Here is an 18,774-nt window from a genome sequence, read left to right on the forward strand (position 1 = left end):
TAATTCACGCCTCGTTAATAATACAAAATCATGAATTCTCGTGTTGCCCAGGTAAGGGCCGCATTTCACGCACGTCGGCATGAGACGCCGTGGGGATCGTTGTCGCGTGTGCAATTCACACGTGGTCGGGTCCGTCATCGTCCGATCGTGGCTGTTCAGGACGTATTCGCCCGACGATTTTTCAGGGAACGTGGAAAGGTTCTCTGGCTCGTATTGGCCGAGTTGATCAAGACCAGGATAAGGGAGGTCCGTTAGCAACGAGACGTAAAGAAACACGGTTTCCAAATGATCATGAAACCGAATTAAATATAACTCTCATAGATCATTAACAGTGATCATGATCAAAGCTCAGGAGAATAGCTTGAAGTGATTTGTTCGACGTTGGTTGGATCTGACTGTGTGAAACGGTTCACTGAAATCAAACAACCCCTTCGTTTGTTGCAACTTTAATAAACTACAAATTTAATGACTGCTGCTGCTGATTGATTTCAGGTAATCGCTTTCAGGGGAGTTTGTTTGTACTTTTCCATATATCGAATGAAATAGAAGGGAAACGAATGATTTTTTTTATGGATTTTGATCGCGCGTGTCCTGTTAATTTCTCGCACGAGGAAGGGAAATGTTGAAGAGACAACGTATACCCGCGTTGTTTCGAGAATTCGGTTTACGTACTTGTTGGGATGATACATAAAACAATGAAATGTTACGAAACAGGATACCTGGAAGAGCGTTGAATCGAGCTTACACATACACAGACACACGAGGTGACACTGGCCTAAAATAATTTACACGCTAAAGAAAAGGGAACTAATCGAGTTAATGTGCCAAAACGAATTTATCATTGTCCACCGATCGACGTTTGCGCGCTCGCGAGAGCCGTGTACGTTTGTTAGTCGTTTCATTACTAAACGCAAAACTGAATGTGTTCGTGTTTAATCGTAGATGAAATTCCATCGAGTTTCTTGAACGCTGCACGCGTCAATATCATACGTATCGGATACGAATATCACAGCACCTTTTTGGAATTGAGATTTCTCTAATTGTATATCATTACAGTTTCTGATCCATAGACTTGTTCATTCTCCCTTCGTGTGAAGGAAAGAAAGGGGCAATGATTAAATCAGATTTACTCTTGTTGTATAGAAGACCAAAATGACGAAGTTTTCGATAAAGTTTCTCGTCTCTTCTCCTCCTTTTGTTCTTTTCTTTTGCTAAAAAGTATTGTTGCAAGGGAACGAAAAGAAGTCAGAGAATTTTTAACCCTTTCGAATAGGCAGTGAAAATCATTTGATAGCAAGTGATTATAGATACTAGTTATAGTGAAAGGGTTGAAATTTTGTTGCAATGTTTATCTTGTATGCATCTGTATTCATGGTACAAAATTCGAGAGGCCAATTCGTTCTAGCTTCCCCGTTTCAGGGTATTTCTGTATAGATCTTAAGCTGTTTATATCTCTCGGGTGTTCTATTCGCTTCAAACACGAGCGACTGGGTCTGACTTTTTTACAACTTCTATCGCGTCGTGGTTGTATCGACCATCGCGTAATCAACATACAGCGTATTTGACAATAATTAATCGATATCGATTCTTCCAATAGTCCTATACACGAGACCAAGTATCATGGATTCGTATCGATCTCTTGATCGATCGAGACCGATACACCTCGTTCCTCTGATCCTGAAAATGATTTTCTTCGCACAAAAAGTCTTTGCATCCATTTCAATGTCTCACGACGATGTGATCGTCGAAGTTTTATTACGATTCCTTTCAACTAGGACCGAGGACTCTTTACAGCTTCGGACACCTCTTCCTAGATGTCTAATTTGTTATTTAAAACATTAGTTCTTTTCTTTTCTTTTTACTGAACGAAGCAGATTAGACGTTGAAAATGTACCTTGAGGTATTTGATATTGTTGGGTGGAATTATGTAGATCTAGAAGAAAATGAAATACACAAGAGAGAAGATATAATTTAAAATATTATATCAATAATGGTGGTAATATTTTATTGATAGAGCCGGTAATTATAAAACAGTAGTCTTTTCGATTTTCCTTTCATTTAACCGGCTCAGATTGAAAAATGATCATCAACATCATTTCCCAATTTAACTTGGCCACAGAATTCTTTTAAATTTCTGTGGTATGAACTTAAATCAAGATGCGCCGATTCAAGAGTGATTACGATATCAAATCATTTATTTATTTCTATGGAAATACTGATCTAGGGAAACACTATCTATGTGTACACGATATCGACATACCTATACGTGTGATAAATCGCTGTTCACAAGCCTAAAGCTCGAGATCAAGATAGAATCTGTCGCTAATGAAATCGTGGTCCACGTACGGGGCTTATATTTTGTTTATCGGTGTGAATTTCTATTATTGTAGCGAGACGTGTGTACCTTTAACGTGTGCGATCGTTTGATTGCGTATGAAAGAGAAAAGATAGACGAATTCACAAGAAACAATGAGAGAGAGAGATTAATTAGATACGTGTGATGAGTTCTGCCTTCGACGTACGTCTTTCACGGATAATTGTTGGTTTATTTGTAACGCAACGTGTAATTATATCGTTGCTACATCAATGAGTGAATGTGTAAAGATTTATGAGGATGAAATTCCGTAAAATGAACAATCAACAGCTTAACAGGAAAAGAAATTCAATGAGCTGTTCAAAATGTATCCTTTCGATGCAAGACTCTCAATTTCTTTTTTGCATAAAAGAGCGCTAGAATGATGAACAGAAACAGAATATTATTTATTGTAGTTACTTAAGGTACGAATGCATCTGTGGTATATTTCTAGTGTGCAATAAAAGGTGTCGTGTATTCAGCAACGATCGCGTCCGTAAGTTATTATTAATGTTATAAGTGTCTAGAGGCAAAGAGATACGTAATTGCGTAAAAATATATTTGTATTATATGTACTCCTTCCTTTCCGGTGGTGTCTTTATTTCGTCGTTTCCTACTAGTTTGATCCAAGGGTGGAGTAGCCATAGGGGGTTGGAAAAAATTCCCGGTCGGTCGGTAAGAATTTTGAGCCTAATTAATTCAGGCTCGTCGTGTCACTAATCTCTCGGAAAAAATTTAAAAAAGGTAAGAAGTGAAAAATTTAATTTCTACGCTCGGTGTTTGCTTAAGAAAACTGATTACAATTTATTAGTATCATTACATCGATACAATATACGGTAAATAATGTATGACTATGAATTACACCGGTCGTAAAGTAACTTAGAACAATCGTTGTTAAGTATGCAATTGTTTGATAACTCTATCTGTACATATATATAGATGTTACCATGATTGTATATTTTCAAGAGAGAACAACAAAAAATAGATGCACGCGTCTCTTTCTTAAATTCTATTCGAGAAAGTACAATTGTACGTTCGAAACACGCTTTAAGCATCGAATACTTTGGTAATTGTGCATTGATCGTTTGTAACTGTTGCACGCTTGCATTAATTTATTGACTAGACATACATTTACGCAACGGTAACAGAAGTGTGTGTCGAAATTTGCAATACAGTGTACACACGCAATTATCGATAAACATTAGGCCATTTTTGATTACAACAATACGAATATCCTTTTTTTTTCATTTTTTCAATTTGAGTATCCAGCGAAGGATCAATACTCACCCTCACTTGCGGATCGCAAACGAGTAGAGTTCTCCGTATTTTAACAAACACATTAATTTTTAACATTTTTTGGAAGTTATACAAGTTAACAAAAACAATATACACGCACCAGGTGCGAGAATAATCATTTGGAATGCTGATTGCTCCTCTCTTCAAGACCATTCAACTACATTTCTATAAAAACCTCAATCTCTGTAACATTTTCGTGTAGTCTGATTAGAGTTTCAATTAATCTTTGAAAGACCTTGTTAGAATAATAATATCTGATTAGTTAAGATATACGAAAGGAGAATAAGATATTAGAAAGAAAAGATTTGAACATCCTCGTACAAATTGTACACGAAAATCAGCGAGGTATCAATCTCTGCTCATCGGGTTCAAGCTTCGAGCCTGAAACACGGTAACGATCGTTCGATTCTTCGAAATTTCACACGATGATCGTGCTAATTAACACATTCGAGTGTCGTCGTTCGATCAAATTATTTCGCAGCGCATCGTGTAACAGCGAAGATCTTCCATGGTTCTTAAAATGTGGACGGCTCAATTTTGGCCAGTGTCTTGGCTGTTGAGCCGTTTTAGGAAGATCGTTCGCTGAAGCCTGTCTCAAACAGACACCGCCACTAATTGAGGATCACGCTCCTCGCTAACAGGTGTGGAGGGTGCCTCGGTGATCGGAGTCGACGGATCACCACTGCTGCCCTGATGGTCTGTAGTACCTGTCAGGTATTTAAACAGAGTCCACTTGAATCGTACAGATGACAACGATATCGACATACGTACACTGATAAGCGATTGAAGGAAGCTATAGTAAGCTGATGAATTAAGCTGCACTGTAGATGGCCATCCATTTAAGTGATACATAGATTAGAATGCAGTAGATTATCAGCGGTGAGAAGCAACAAGTTATACCAATGCTGTTTATAGACGAGTACGCTGGTATTTTATACGTTTTCCATGTTAAAGAAATTAACACACACCTTTTTTATAGAGTTGTTAGTAATGTTTACGTATATTTTTTATGGAAAATGGGAAAAGAGGTGGTGCATCAGAAATACGATCAAAGCTATTGATTAGGTAATTAATTGCAGTATGTGATAGAGTCACGCAATTGCAACCAGTTTAACTTGAAATTAAAACAAGATTTGTATAAATTATGATGCTCGATAATTTGAAACATTCCTGTGAATTCAATTTTGAGATTTCTGATACTATTGATTTCATTTGCGTGACCGAACAACTAACAAATATAATATATTTTAAACTCACCGTTGAACGAATTCGATCGGCTTCTGGCTGGCCAGCAGATCTTGCAGAAAGGTTTCAGAATGCGAAATCTTGGTCGTGACATCCTCAGTAATACGTAGATGTACGGATCCAGGGTGAAATGAATGCAAAGAAGGATGTCGGCTGCCACGTGGAACATACGAATTAATTTTCGCGCTAACATCGCCTTCTGAGGTAACTGCATCGAGAACTGAGCCAGTGGAATGGAAATCTGTTGAAATAATAGATCAACCCTTTCAGTTCCTTGAACCAGAACACAGAGGATAAAGGAATTGATTAAAGAAAAGGGTGAGCAGATGACGTAAAAGTACTACTACACAAAAGGAACAATTGAATACAAGATTGATCTCATTAATAACTGTTCACGAGAAGGGTGAACGCAAAATGGTTACGTGAAAACGGCATGAATATTTTATAAAACATTAAACTTGGCAATCGATATCGCCCGATTCCATAGCTTGGTTACAAAACAGTCCATTATATTTGAGGGTGTGTTTGCTAAAAATAATTGTATCGTCAGAATCAATAGGAACCCGCCTGTTTACCAAAGGGACAACGACAGAAATACACAGTGGAAAATTTGCTCATGGTTTCTTTAAACTCTTCCACCTACGAATCGTTAGCGGATAACATCGGTGTTACGAGTATCGATCGCTACTTGATCGTACGTGAAGATATTCTAAACTAAATCGTTTGGTTTTAACCTTCGCCGGATGTGCGTCACGTTTGCAACTTTGCAACTAGTCGATTAGTTCGATCGTACACGCGTTCGAAAGTGCAAACAGGAAACGATAGGAAACATTTTCGTGTCGCTTGGAGGGCAGTTCGCGATTTGCAAACGCTTTGCATCGACTCGAGAGAAACTCGCGAGGAATAAGATACCGAACCGATAAGGAAGATGGAAATGCGGAATGCTCGAGTATGCACCACCGTACACCACCGAGTGCATTGTTCGATGCAATTCTATTCTCGGTGACAGGATGCTGCTAAAGGTGCATTAAAAATTCAGGAATGCGAAAGCTTCGAACGATGACGATGATTCCCTCGATTTGACGTGAAATTTTCTGTTAAGGATCTTTCTGATACGATATTAATGAATGTATGAAAGAGCAGATTGACGTATTATCAATGACACATAGCAATGCAATTATAATTTTTGTTTTTCAAGAAAGAACATTGTTCGAGATATGATCGCAAATTCGTTAAATCGATACCTTAAGGAAGACGCGTGGTTCAGAATGAAAAACGTCGATAACAAAATTGAAATGTTCATCACGAGCGCAAATTTTATCGATGTTTCAGCATCGTTGAATCAAATATTATCGTTGAATGGGCCTTCGGTAAACGCGTCACGTAAATACCATTGGGTCCCATAAAAGAGAGTAACCGGAAGCTCCTTTACCTCGGCACTTCCCTTTCGTTTCTGCGATCCGTTGCCAAAATTTATCGTCAACAACAAGCAAAATAACAGACGAAATATCTACATATTAAAAATCGAGACATTTTATTAAATTTAATCCTCAAGAATAAGATATAAAAGTTCCAACAAAAGTAAAAAATAATGATTGCTTCCGAGGTTACTTTTCTAATGTCCATTAGATAGTACGTAACGGAGTTTCTAAAGGGTTTAATAGCGGAAGTGGCCACGTTCGGTGAATTTTAATCAGCTTGCCAAAATTCATAGGCATCGTTTAATTGGCAACAGCGTACGATGATATTAACTCAATCAATGACTTGTATCGACGATTACGTACCATTTGTGGCATCCAACAAATGACGAACGATATTGATAGGACGGCCATCAATCTCGCGAACGCTCTTTCTTCAGCGGTGGTGACGACTTCCGTCGGTGGTCCTGCCACCGTCAGAAGTGGTTTCGCTCTTGAGGAGGATCTCGTTACGCGTCGTAAAGCACCAGCCTTGCGACTCAGTCTGCTAAGTGCTCTGGAAACGGCCAAATTGCACCAGACTATCGACAGACAGAGAATGGTACCTGCGATCCAAGAAGATAGTTGATTATTTCAGAAAAATTACATTTTTACAACGAAACAAAATATAAGGAAAAAAAAAAATGAGTCATCTACAAATTCTGAATGGGTTAACAATTCCACTGTTCTATTCGTTTTGTTAGCTTTTTTTTTTATACCAGCTAATGCTCTTAAGATAATCAAGCGTTCGATCAAATGAGGTTTGGATAACGGAACGATGGCAAAATATTATCAGAGAAATGTATCGATCGCAATAATGTTATTATATATATACATATGTATATACTCACCGAAAACGAACCAAACGTAGGCGTAAGCTATGTCGGCTGGTTCGGTGGCTTCTCTGTATCGTACGCATTTTTCACCTTTGTAATATACACCAAAACCCAAAACTGGAAAGCTTGTCAGTGCTAAAGCTACCAGCCAAAGCACCAGCATGCAACGTACTATTACCGGATACGTCACCTGCTGGAGAACACATGGGTGTCACAGATTAGGTGGTACACGAATCAGAAATTGGAAAAAAATTAATGAACAAAAAGCTCCCATTTCTTTCAGAAAGTAACATAAAATATCTTCAATATCTATTTAAAATGAAATTCCTATCGTTGCATTATCTTCTATGCAATGAAACTTAAATAATACATTACTTTTGCCACGTGCCATACCTCGTTATACGAAATCGTATCAATCTATGTTCCACGACACGAAGTCAACGAACTTTGGTGGCAACGCGTGACGAAAAACAGTCGACGAATATTGATTCGGTTCTAATGGACCTCCAATGACTTTTACACGGCCAATGATTGCCGAGGAGGAGTCGGATGTTGAAGCAAAAGACTCGTTGGTTATTTCGTAAACTTCGTCTCGCGCACTTTTCCAACGAAAGCTTAGCATGTTTTCCCTCGCGACTCTGGCGTATGCAAGCTAAAATAGGTGAACTCGGATCTACGTCAGATCGACTTTAGGGTTGCTCGACCCTGAAATATTATCTACGATACCTTCGATCTTTTTTTAGATATCTTAGGGACACGGTGAAAAAAATGCGGAAAAGGGATTCGCTTCGTTTCGTCATCGGATAGGCAATTTTCGTCTAGACTTTTGAAATCGAAACAATACCATTAGTCATTCACTGAATGGAATTCTAAATTTCTGTAAACATTGTATTTTGTATCTGATCCTACATTAATTATTATTCTGTTTATTAAATAAGGGATGAATCATTCGTAGAATTTATCGTCCAAGTCTCAAGTGGAATAAAAATATTTTATTTAAATTTGAAGGTTTCAGAAAAATATTTAATTGAACATAGTAGCAGAGAATGATTTATTAGTGAAGTTTTCAAGTGCTGTATTAATCAATAAAACGTTCTGGCACGTGGCAACTTGAAATATTTAATTCCTGTACTCGAGGGAGTTTTTATTTACAATCCAGTCGAATTTTATTGGGATATCAAGGTTTTCCCATTACTTTGAATTACTTGGATATCCGTAACTACAAATTTCAAATTTAATAAATAATAAAACACCCCTTCGACGATCTTTTAGAAGTCAAAAAAATTTGATACTTTTTTCTATTGAAGACGAATAAAGGTAGGCAGGGATATTCTGTACAAAACTTGTATCGCTCAAGTGTCACGAAATCGTGATCCTTATAAAACGAAAAAAAAGAAATGAAACCATTGCCATTGGGGCTTCGTGATCCGTTGCGGAGGCGGCTAAGTGCTTTCAAGGGGAAAATGAGCGAAGGTTCCTTTATAAGAAACAGTGGAAGACTCACGTACTTAGAGAAAGTGGAGAAAATTAAAGAGGGTGTAATAAAAAAGAACCCTAATTTCTCGAACATTGTACTCTACCTTTAAAGGAGATCTGTTCCCTGAAGTATTTCGTGATTTTCTGAACAATCATGTTGAATGCCTTAGGGGCTCATCAGTGATTGACACTCTGAATTTAATATAATCCAATAATTGGAGAAAATAATTCATAATTTGAGTGCAAATTACTCTACTATTTCCCTACGTCATTTAACGTGTTAGAGACGATGCATCTTTAATATTTGTTAAATGGATCAAAGAGTAGGAGGAGCTCGTAACCCGTGAACTTGAACTGTCAATTCAAGCTGACACATCACGTCAGACCATTCGAAAGCACTGCTGCTGAATGCTCTAAAGAAATTTAAGAACCTTGAATCTGAGAGACGGCGAGTCGCTGTCCGCTGTTGCTCTTTTTATCAAAGAAAACGTTGTTTTAACGGAAACGAAGTCAGAACAGCTTGACTTCAAATGCATCAACCATGAAGTCCCAAAGATAGTATAATAAATTTTTTTGCAATAAAATACTCCAGGAATAAAGGACCTGATGAATGATAAAATTATGACAAATTATTTCCTGCGACTTTTCTCTTTTATTGTCTATTAACTTTTTATTAATGTCACACTTTATTATTTCAGGGACGCTTTTGTGTTAGTTTCATCGATCGAGTAATATCAGCCATTAAAGTAGCTAATTAAACTCTCTTTACGAAGAAGCTGTTATTAGGAAATAATATTCGCGATCGATTGCGATTATCGAAGACAATGTGATGTAAAATTACGACAATGACGTCAATGGATCTTGTGCCAGATACAATTCAGCAATGCAATTAGTTCAATATCAATCGTTTTCACTTTAAAGATGACGGTAATGTGATCTACCTATGAAGACCTTTCATAGTTAAGTTTCAAACTTCAATTTCAGTGCATGGAACGCTTCAGATCTATCCATAGATTCTCTTTAAGCTTTCAAGGAACCCTTAATTTCGTTTGGGAAAATCAATTCGCGAGGCGGTCTAAGAATTTTAAGAGGTTCCTCTTACGCAACGTTAGAAGTGGTTTCTCTATGATACTATTTCGATATTAGGAGGCCAAAAAGGAAGCATCGAGTCCGTTTATTCGCGAAAGTACATTCTCAGTTCATGAATCACTCAAGCGCGTCGTTTTCGCGCTTCCGTCGCGAATAAGGTGGTAGCTACTCATCCTCACTTCCTCCACGAGGATACGCTTTGCGTAAAACCTTGCAGAGATAATTTTACACGTTCCCTGAGTCGTTGATCCAATTTACTTTGGCCGCGATTCACCCGTTTTTCGATCGAAGGCATCGTGAAAGTGTCGTCGCGATTGGATCGTTAGAAGTGCAAGTACTCGCGTCTACACGCCTACTAATCCGCGTTTGTCGGCTTTGTAATCTTTTCTCCAGCTCTACGTTTCGTCTTTGAGCTGGTCAGCCTTGGTCGAATGCACGTAAATCCCGTCGTGTCAGAAATTTATGGTGTACGTAGATTCCCTAGGGAGTTGCTAACGAGAAGCTTTGGATTTTCGCTGCCCTACTGCTCTCCAATTTGCTTTGAATCGATTGACTGATTGCGCTCTATTTTTGCGCTTGCTTCGATCGTTACCAGGAAATACGCGAATTAAATTGAACTCTGTCATTGAATCGCGTGTGGTCATTTTTCATCTGCTGATATTATGCAATACGAAGAAAAAAAATTGTATTTTAATGACATGTAATTTAACCATGTCGTCCCTTATCATATCAAGCCCTATAATTAAGAATTTGACGGAAACATTGTACGTGAGTAGATACACGTATCATAAGTAAAAGTTGGACCTTCATTGTAAGAGCACCGGTGCAGAAACTGGTGAGAAGCATCTGGCCCAGTGTGATTTACATTAATTTCACTGGCCTTGTATCGCTACCTCTTAAAACTCGGAACATTCATTTAGTGCTTTGAAATTTGGCATTGAGAATCATAGATGCTTACTGCTATTTATCTTCTTTTATTTCAGAAGTTGGTAAAACTACATAATATTATACCAAAGTATTCTTAATAGGACGACAGACTATGTAGAAAGCCCCAATTTTAATTTAATTTTGTATTTCATGTTATTTTCATTTTCTACATTTTTCAGTGTTTCTTTAATCCAACAGTGTTTACGTTCAAGGGTTACTACTTTGAGAATCTAAATTTATATATAGAATCTATTTTTAAATTTTACATATAACTGTTATGCAAATTATTATTCAATCAAGCTATTCGAATGACCGATGATTTAAAGGAGTGTAGGTTCGATGCGTAGCCATATTTGGGTCACAATATGGGTCACGCACTTTTCCTCGCGACACAATGGGTACAATTGTATTCAACACCTATTAAACACGCGTATGCTACTCCTACTAGGTCGTCCCATAAATATAATAAAATAAATCTTGTGCAAGCCTAATCGCTGTTTGGGAAATGTATGATGAAGGATGTAAACGAAACGTGGCACGAACTCATGGGATGATCAAATAAATCGTTTTTTATATAATCGAAAGCAGTTCTATAATCGTGTTGGATAATTAGGCGCGATGCCGTTGATCACGTAGCTTCTTTTTCTTGGAAATAGTGTGAGATTTTTTGGAGCTATCGCGTGTTATCACTATCGCGAGAATTTCGAGGTACACGCGCTTGTTTCCATGACCCATGACCCTTCGTAATCATGATCCTCTGAATCACGCAGAAAACGTGGATCTCTATCTATTGAAGATTGCCAAATTCATGACAATGCTTTGAAAGATTTACCAAACGCAGCTTTACGGAAAAGATAGCGAAACGGAAGCGGGTTGTTGAATCATATTGAGGCGATGCATGTTTTGATGCCGGTTTAAATAATTGTTTCCGCCGCGTCTTAAAAGGCGGCAAATTGGTATAAACGAATCATTGTTTTTGTCTGAACGATGAAGTTAATATTCGCGTGCCGTTCGTCCGATACTGCAATCACGAGATTCGCAAGAATGTCAATGCGAAGGTCCTTTCTATCAATGATTCCGTTGGCGAAACACGCGCCATCCGAATGCTCGATAATTTCCGATAAAAAGAGCTAATCATGTCATTATATCCAAGAAAGGCGATACTTTAAATGATTTTGCAGTTTTACTTCTTTTATCAAAGAGCTGCAATAATGTTGCACATTATCTGGATTGCATTTTGTTATTTAACACTTAATAATAAGATGGATTAATTATACCAGAATCTATTTTTTTTTTAAGCTCCCATGTTTTCGTGGTAGCGATGGGTTCGATGACCCAAGGTCTAAAACAAACAAACGTAAACACTTCCCTAAGATGTTGAAAGAGCAACGTACTCTAGTATCAATAGAACGTTAAATAGTCATTTTCAAGCGGTGTTCCACACTGCTTCTAGTTAAAAAAATGGGTCAGGTCTGCACGCAGTGTACAGCCCATGTAACGTGACCCTTATCACGTACAGATAAAAACCTATGGAGATCATTCCATTGAGTTAATATCTTCTTTTCCTACTATTTATCTCTTCGGCCCACAAAGCTTCGGACCAACCTTACGAACAAAGGGCCCTGGTAGCTTTTATAACGCTTATAGAACATTGAATCTAATTGATGTTCTCGAAAATTTATCATCCTACAAATTTGTATACGGATGTTAATAATCGAACATCTTATCTCCCCTGCAACTCATTAAAATGCACTCTATTTACATATAACATCAACAGAAACTCTGTCTACCTAAACCATTTTGCATAATTATGCTCTATTAAATGACTTAACAAAACTTTAATTAGTTATTAATTAGTCATGCTTCCAGCAGGTTTGCGTGATAGAAACTTAATCTCAGGTTCTATGCTTCTAAGGATAAGAAAGTTGGACTTGAGTTTCTTTAAGGGTTCTGCGATAAAGCTCTAATCAATACGAAAGACACCGTTGTTTGGACCTTTAAGAAGGTTTATCAAGGATCTTGACTTACTTTCTGATAAACGAAGGGTCTGGTCAAGGCTAGCCACCTTTCCGCAGCCATCACAATAGCGACACAACCACTGAATAAGCCAAATAGCCTCCACACCACGCGAAGGGAGCAAAATCCTCTCGTAGACATCACGCTGCCAACATAAATCGTGATATACATCTGAACCAACATCCCTAACAAAGCAACCAGATCGTTGATCGCCAGGCAACGAAGCATCAGCAAGTGTTTTCGATTTCTCCTCTGAAACAACGAAATACATCAATTATTTTCTGATCTTTCAGAGAACTTCTTTATTTTTGCTATGGATACTTGATGTGTCGTATCAAATTTAATGCTTTATCTGTCGTTTTTTCACTATTTTGCTGTCGTGATCAAATATTTATCTCGAAGGATAAATTCTAGTATCTGATATGATTACTATAAACTCGTGAAATAGTATTTCGAAACGCTCTTGATAACAAAGATTTTTCAATAACAGTTATTTCGTAACTTTCCAGTTAAAAAATATATTTACATATATTTGCATATAAAAAATTTGTCAGATTCTCGATATTCGACGCGTCTCGTGGCAAGAATAAATCAACTTAATCGATCACAGTAATATCAATAATTATCCAATTGCTATATCATCCAATACAAGTGCAATTACCTTATCACGGTGAAACAAAATGACTAGAGCGGATATATTGCCGATCACACCGGTCATGTATACAAGGGTGAGCACCACCTGAGTAGCGAAAGTCACGTGTCTCTTCGTTGAATTTGCGGTAACACTAGATACCATCATGGTCGAGTTCAGTACCATCATCGACAAGGTTTCATTCCAATCTTCTGTCGAGGTGAGCGACATTTTCTACGGGTTTCGTAACAACGTCCAAGAAGAAAAATCTCTAAAACGATACGCTGTTCAATCAGAATCGAATGTTCCGCAAAGATACGAACGCGTTTCGCGATTTATTTCAAACGGAAGTCTCCGTAACTCGATCAATCATGCAACGATTCAGAGACCTCATTATTTATTACGGATTATTCAGTCGTATTCACAATCTCGGTATCATTGTTCTTGAGCAATCGTAGTTTCTCTTAAACCCTTTATCTTGCTTTTCTTCTATGCGAATAACGGCTATTGAGAACAAGTCAGAAGTTTCCTGTTAGTGCATCATAATTGTCTGGAAGCATTTCCAGCTTATGTGACGGTGCAGGCTATCGTATATACACTTTCGATGCCCTATTATCGCGTCGCCCTTTTACGTGTTAACGAGCGCTGTTGCTTTTAGGGCCTACACTCGTAGAGTTTCTCGTGAGACTTGACAACGTTGTAGCTGGACCCTTTTGTATGACTACCTGCAGTCCCTACGGCCCTTATTCAATCCAGCTTGCGCGTGCAGTAGGTTACAGTTGGTGCAACGAATGCACTCGTCTAGTTCAAATCGATTTTTGCTGAAGTCGAACTTTTCCTGGGAAACTTGTTGCTTCACGGAGACGAGTTTACTGCTCGCCGGATCCTTTCAACTGGATGTACAATTGGGGATATTTGAACGAAACGAAGAAACTGCACTTCATAGACCTTCTTCGAAGTCAGGAATTAAGATATTTTTAATGGTAAGAAAAAAAAACGCGTCTTTAATAAATTATTTTATCGATTTGATCGACTGTCGACGAAATTGATTGAGTGTTTCTCAATTTCTTTCGAACCTCGACCAACTTGGTCCGAAGGAGATCGTCGTTCTTCTCGATAGCTCAACACGTTCTTCTCGTTGGAAAATATCGTCGGAGAAATAACGATGTGAATCTATGATCGTGAAGAAGGTTTGAAGATACGAGAGCGAAGAGAAAAAACCTTCACTGACTCCTTCGACCGCGAGAGTCGCCGCCACACTGATCCAAACCACGCGGCGCCTCCACTTTTGTTTACAAACCATGGATCCTAGGGTTTTGCGCAGGCGTCGGAGTTTGAAGGCGGCGTCTCTTTGGCGCCATGCTTTAGGAACACCTTTGTCAACTGATACGGGGATTTTAAGTATCATAAGTTCCTTTTCGAGGGACTTCAAGACGACCAGATTCAATGTAAGGTAAGAAAACAAATCAAGAAATTTCATTACAAAATTTTGTTTATTATTTAAAATTAAATTGTACAAAGTTTGGCTTTATTTTCTCTTTTCTTTTTTCCAGTTATTTATTAACATAGAAATTCGAAAGAGGATTATTGGGACATTCTTGTTACAAGATCTCGAATAATTGGCAAACGTGTGAACTCGAATGTCGACGCGTTAGACGCGTTGAAATTTCGTCGGCATGCAAATATGTAGCCGATAAATAATGCATCGTACATATAGTTTTCGTATACAGGCGGCGTTTGCCATTCGCATTGATAAATAATTTCAAGCACGACACGGTAAACGCTGGCCGCGTGTGTTAAGTACACAATCTTCTCAAGGATGCAGGACACAGAAGACAGAGATTCTACGTTAGAATGGCGATGAACTTCGCACGGATTAGTCAAGATTTGAAAGAAATCCAAGAAAAGCGTCGATACGATAAATAATCCATCTTCCAAACTCTTTGTGTGTAAATTCTTTACGTCTACCTTTGCTCTTCTTGATTGTACAGCTCATCCAATTCAAGGTATATGAAAATAAAAATTTATTTTTCACACGTACTACATGAAACACGCTACAGACGCTCGAGTTTTCCACTAATTAGCGCTTCTTGCAGTGTCCGTACCTGATTTTCCACCTGTACCGTCGACGTGTCGCTTCGTCAGCTTACGCCGGAAGAAAATGCTAAAGAGAAGAAAAATATCAATAGAAAGCAGGTCGTATGCATTTGTGTCGCTGCATGGAGGTCACCACGAGTTCATTGAATTATCTCGAGGTGAACGAACTATTATGTGGCTGCGAGACGACCAATAATTGATGTCTTTTTTATCCAATTTACTACTGCTGTCTTAAACTAGGGTAAACAATATCACACTACATATCTATGAAAGACGTCGAATTTTTTGTATCAGATTCAGTTTCCATTTCAGAATATTCAGCCACATTCGTGCGAGTTTTCCTTTCTTTTCTGTGGAAAGCATTTTTCAATTTTTCATTCTGGTATCATTTTAGACGGAGCACAGTTCCATTTCTCCGTGTAGCTAGGGTTAATTAAATGTTGGACAGAGGAGGTAGTGTTGCAATCATTAATGAAGGAAGCTTGTTTCTCGCGTTATCGGAGACCGCCAACGATTCGCGAGCACGCGAAACTGACGCGAATGTTATGCAAGGCAATTACAATGATTAAATTGACCATGCAAAATCATTAAACAGGCGCCTCCGGGGAGTTGTGAATCGATTTTGGGTCAGATTGTAAATTATTTACACTACTGTTCATTTGCATTAGGACACTTATAAAGGTTGAGAAAGTTATCAATTTCATGGCACGGTGCAAATTAACCCTCTTTTGGATTATGGGGCTAAAATTAATACTTATGTACGTCACAACAAAAGGTCAGGTCTATTACGTCAATTATGATGATTTTGCTTATCTTGATCCGTTGATGCAAGTACTTCTATTTTTGTTGGACCTGCAATATTCATCTAATTTACTCAGAATACAAATCGCGTTGTAGACTGATTGTAGCATCCATGTTCGTGTTTCAACTTTATTTATCTTGAGGACACAATTTGGCAGCTGGTAGTGCAAATAACCATCCAAGAAAACAGATGTTCGTGAGAGAAATGAAATTCAGAATGAAGTTACCGTGTGTCTAATCGAAATTACGCAAGTTCTGACGCTCTGGGGTTGAAAAAGAACGAAAGGAGTTACAAAGGAAACAATTTAAGGGAGCAATTGTAACTTACCCTCCATAACGACTAACATTTCCATCCCTTTTTTTTTCAGATGCGGTTCACTGGAATTGATAAAGTCAATTGATGAGATAATTGCGTTTGTCTGCTTTCCCGCTGCGACGCGACGAGCACTTTTTGTGACTTGGACAAAAGTGTTCGGCGGTATTGAAATAGGCATCGATGAAAAGGTGAAATTGAAATGTTGGAATGGTACGGGGCTATTTTTAAAGCGCATCGATCACGGAAGATCATCTTTGCGAATGCAAAACGTTCATCATCCGCATTCAAGCGACGAGAGAATGCAGGAGCATATAATGAAGGCTTATCTTTAGATGGAGATCCATAAACATACAATGGGTAATATCGAAACTAACGTGGAAATTAATTTAAATAAAGATTGCTGCCTTTCTTGCATAACGATCATGCTGCTTTTCTGGCACGTGTCGCGAATACGTTCCGATGACTCTCGAAATTCTTCTCTCAGATACAATCGATGTTAAACTGATGGAAATATGATAATTATAAATACTTAATCATGTCTCATTACTAAGATATACGGTGTTAAAATTTACTAATGCGAGACATTATCGGAATTAAATAATTATGTACGAAATCTTACTGGTATTGAAAATAATCAATGTTTTTTATAGATACGTGAATGATTCTAGCGTTAAAATGATACAAAGACAGTGAACTTTAAACTTGCAAACATAGATAATAGATTCTTATACTATGATAAAACTTTAAAAATATTTTCTGACACGTAAGGGTTTCGGATAAACGATTATCTAATACGATAAAGTTATATCCGTTTGTTGTGAAAAAATTATCACATGATATGTGATTAGTTTTCTTTGCCGGAAGGATATAGTGTACAAATTGTTGAGATAAAGTGTCAAGGAAAAAGAACTTAAATTAATTTTAATTATGATAATATTTATTTGTAAATATGGTACAATAAGTTTTATTCGTTTTCCTATGAATATAATAAAATTACAGTACATGGAAAAGGGTGCAACTATGAAAAAGTAATAATCATATTTTATTTCTTTCAGGTGCAGCACAGATGCACTCACGCGGTGCATCTTTATGTCACGACGATGCAGGGGGTAGAACTGTTATGGTAAAAAAAAATTCATACGTCTGTCATATTAGTTCTTGAGGATTTAATTTATTTGTGTATTATGTTACTATAAATCACAGCTTTTTTTTATAATTAAACTACTTCTTCCATATAACTGCTCCCGTTTTGAAAATGGTATTGCTAGCGTCATCTAACAGTACATGCAGGAAATAATGAAATACAATATTCAAATAACAGTTTTTACGTAAACTAAAAACTTTTAGTATTTCATTGACACGGATAGAAACTTATTTATTTCTAATATCATTAAAATAATTTCATTAAAATTGCTTGAACTCTGAAAAACCTTTACCATTTTCGTGTCACATCCTGCTGTATCAGCTGCGATTGGTATTCTATTATAGCAGTTTTAATGGCGGGAATTAAACTTAAAAACGTTTATCATATACAGGATAGTAGCTGGGATAATTGTGAACAATTTTTTCCTTTACCAAAATGCTCGTTATGGTTTGGTTTTAGAATTATTAATGAAAAACACCGACTTATTAGAGCGCGCAAGCGCGCAGGCTGAGGTGCGGGAGTGTTGGCTACGAACCGCGCGTGATCAAAGTCGTTTACATTTCAAGTTACCGAAGCCGCCGTGCCGAACAGTTTGTTTACAGCCACGGTCGAGCACGGATCTCGTTCTCGATGCCTGTACTAACATACATAATATTTCGCCCAGACTTTCATTCACTTTATTTAATTTTATTACTCACTATCAGGTGGAGCTAGCGATATCATTTTCAAATCACGCAGAAATATGAAATTAATATAGCATAAAAATAAGACCTGCACAATATTTTAAATTTAATAAACTAATTACTTTCCAGTAACATAAAATAAGATACCCTTTAAAGTCCATCTATATTTTTATCAAAAGAAGCAGCACCAAGAACAACATTAAAACAACACCAGTTGAAAAAATAATTTTTATTTGCTAATTTTTTGTGTACCTGTTGCAGAATTTGATCCACCTTGCACAGGAACGCAGCTATCAAACCTTGACCTACTTCCGGTATTGGCATGGTCAAGTGCATCATAGGATGTAAGTGCACACTAGCATTAAACTAGCCATCCGTTTAAACGAAAGTGGCTAGATTTAACTATA

At 37.6% G+C, this 18,774-nt stretch overlaps 2 protein-coding genes across 12 annotated transcripts in view; one reads left to right on the plus strand and one right to left on the minus strand.

Annotated features, from left to right (window-relative positions):
* LOC114874875 (rho guanine nucleotide exchange factor 17) overlaps positions 1–2,928 on the plus strand; it is a 46,646-nt gene extending 43,718 nt beyond the window's left edge. For all 10 annotated transcript variants that reach the window (XM_029184583.2, XM_029184584.2, XM_029184576.2 and 7 more), the window contains one exon: positions 52–2,928. The gene's annotated coding sequence lies outside the window, so the exon portion shown is untranslated. The remainder of the gene's footprint in view (positions 1–51) is intronic.
* Positions 2,929–3,132: 204 nt separating this feature from the next.
* LOC114874866 (prostaglandin E2 receptor EP3 subtype) lies at positions 3,133–14,574 on the minus strand. 2 transcript variants are annotated; one of them, XM_029184557.2, is made up of 6 exons: positions 13,357–14,574; positions 12,708–12,947; positions 7,203–7,377; positions 6,679–6,917; positions 4,907–5,135; positions 3,133–4,356 (listed from the first exon to the last, which is right to left on the minus strand). In XM_029184557.2, exons 1-6 carry the CDS (start codon positions 13,555–13,557, stop codon positions 4,244–4,246), a joined length of 1,197 nt encoding a protein of 398 aa, XP_029040390.2. In that variant the 5' UTR covers positions 13,558–14,574; the 3' UTR covers positions 3,133–4,243. The 2 variants fall into 2 exon arrangements, with proteins under 2 accessions (XP_029040390.2, XP_029040388.2); XM_029184555.2 differs by having other exon boundaries at positions 7,203–7,380.
* Positions 14,575–18,774: the final 4,200 nt, after the last annotated feature.

The sequence above is a fragment of the Osmia bicornis genome, chromosome 13 (assembly GCF_907164935.1).
Source record: "Osmia bicornis bicornis chromosome 13, iOsmBic2.1, whole genome shotgun sequence".
NCBI classification, from domain to species: Eukaryota; Metazoa; Arthropoda; class Insecta; order Hymenoptera; family Megachilidae; genus Osmia; species Osmia bicornis.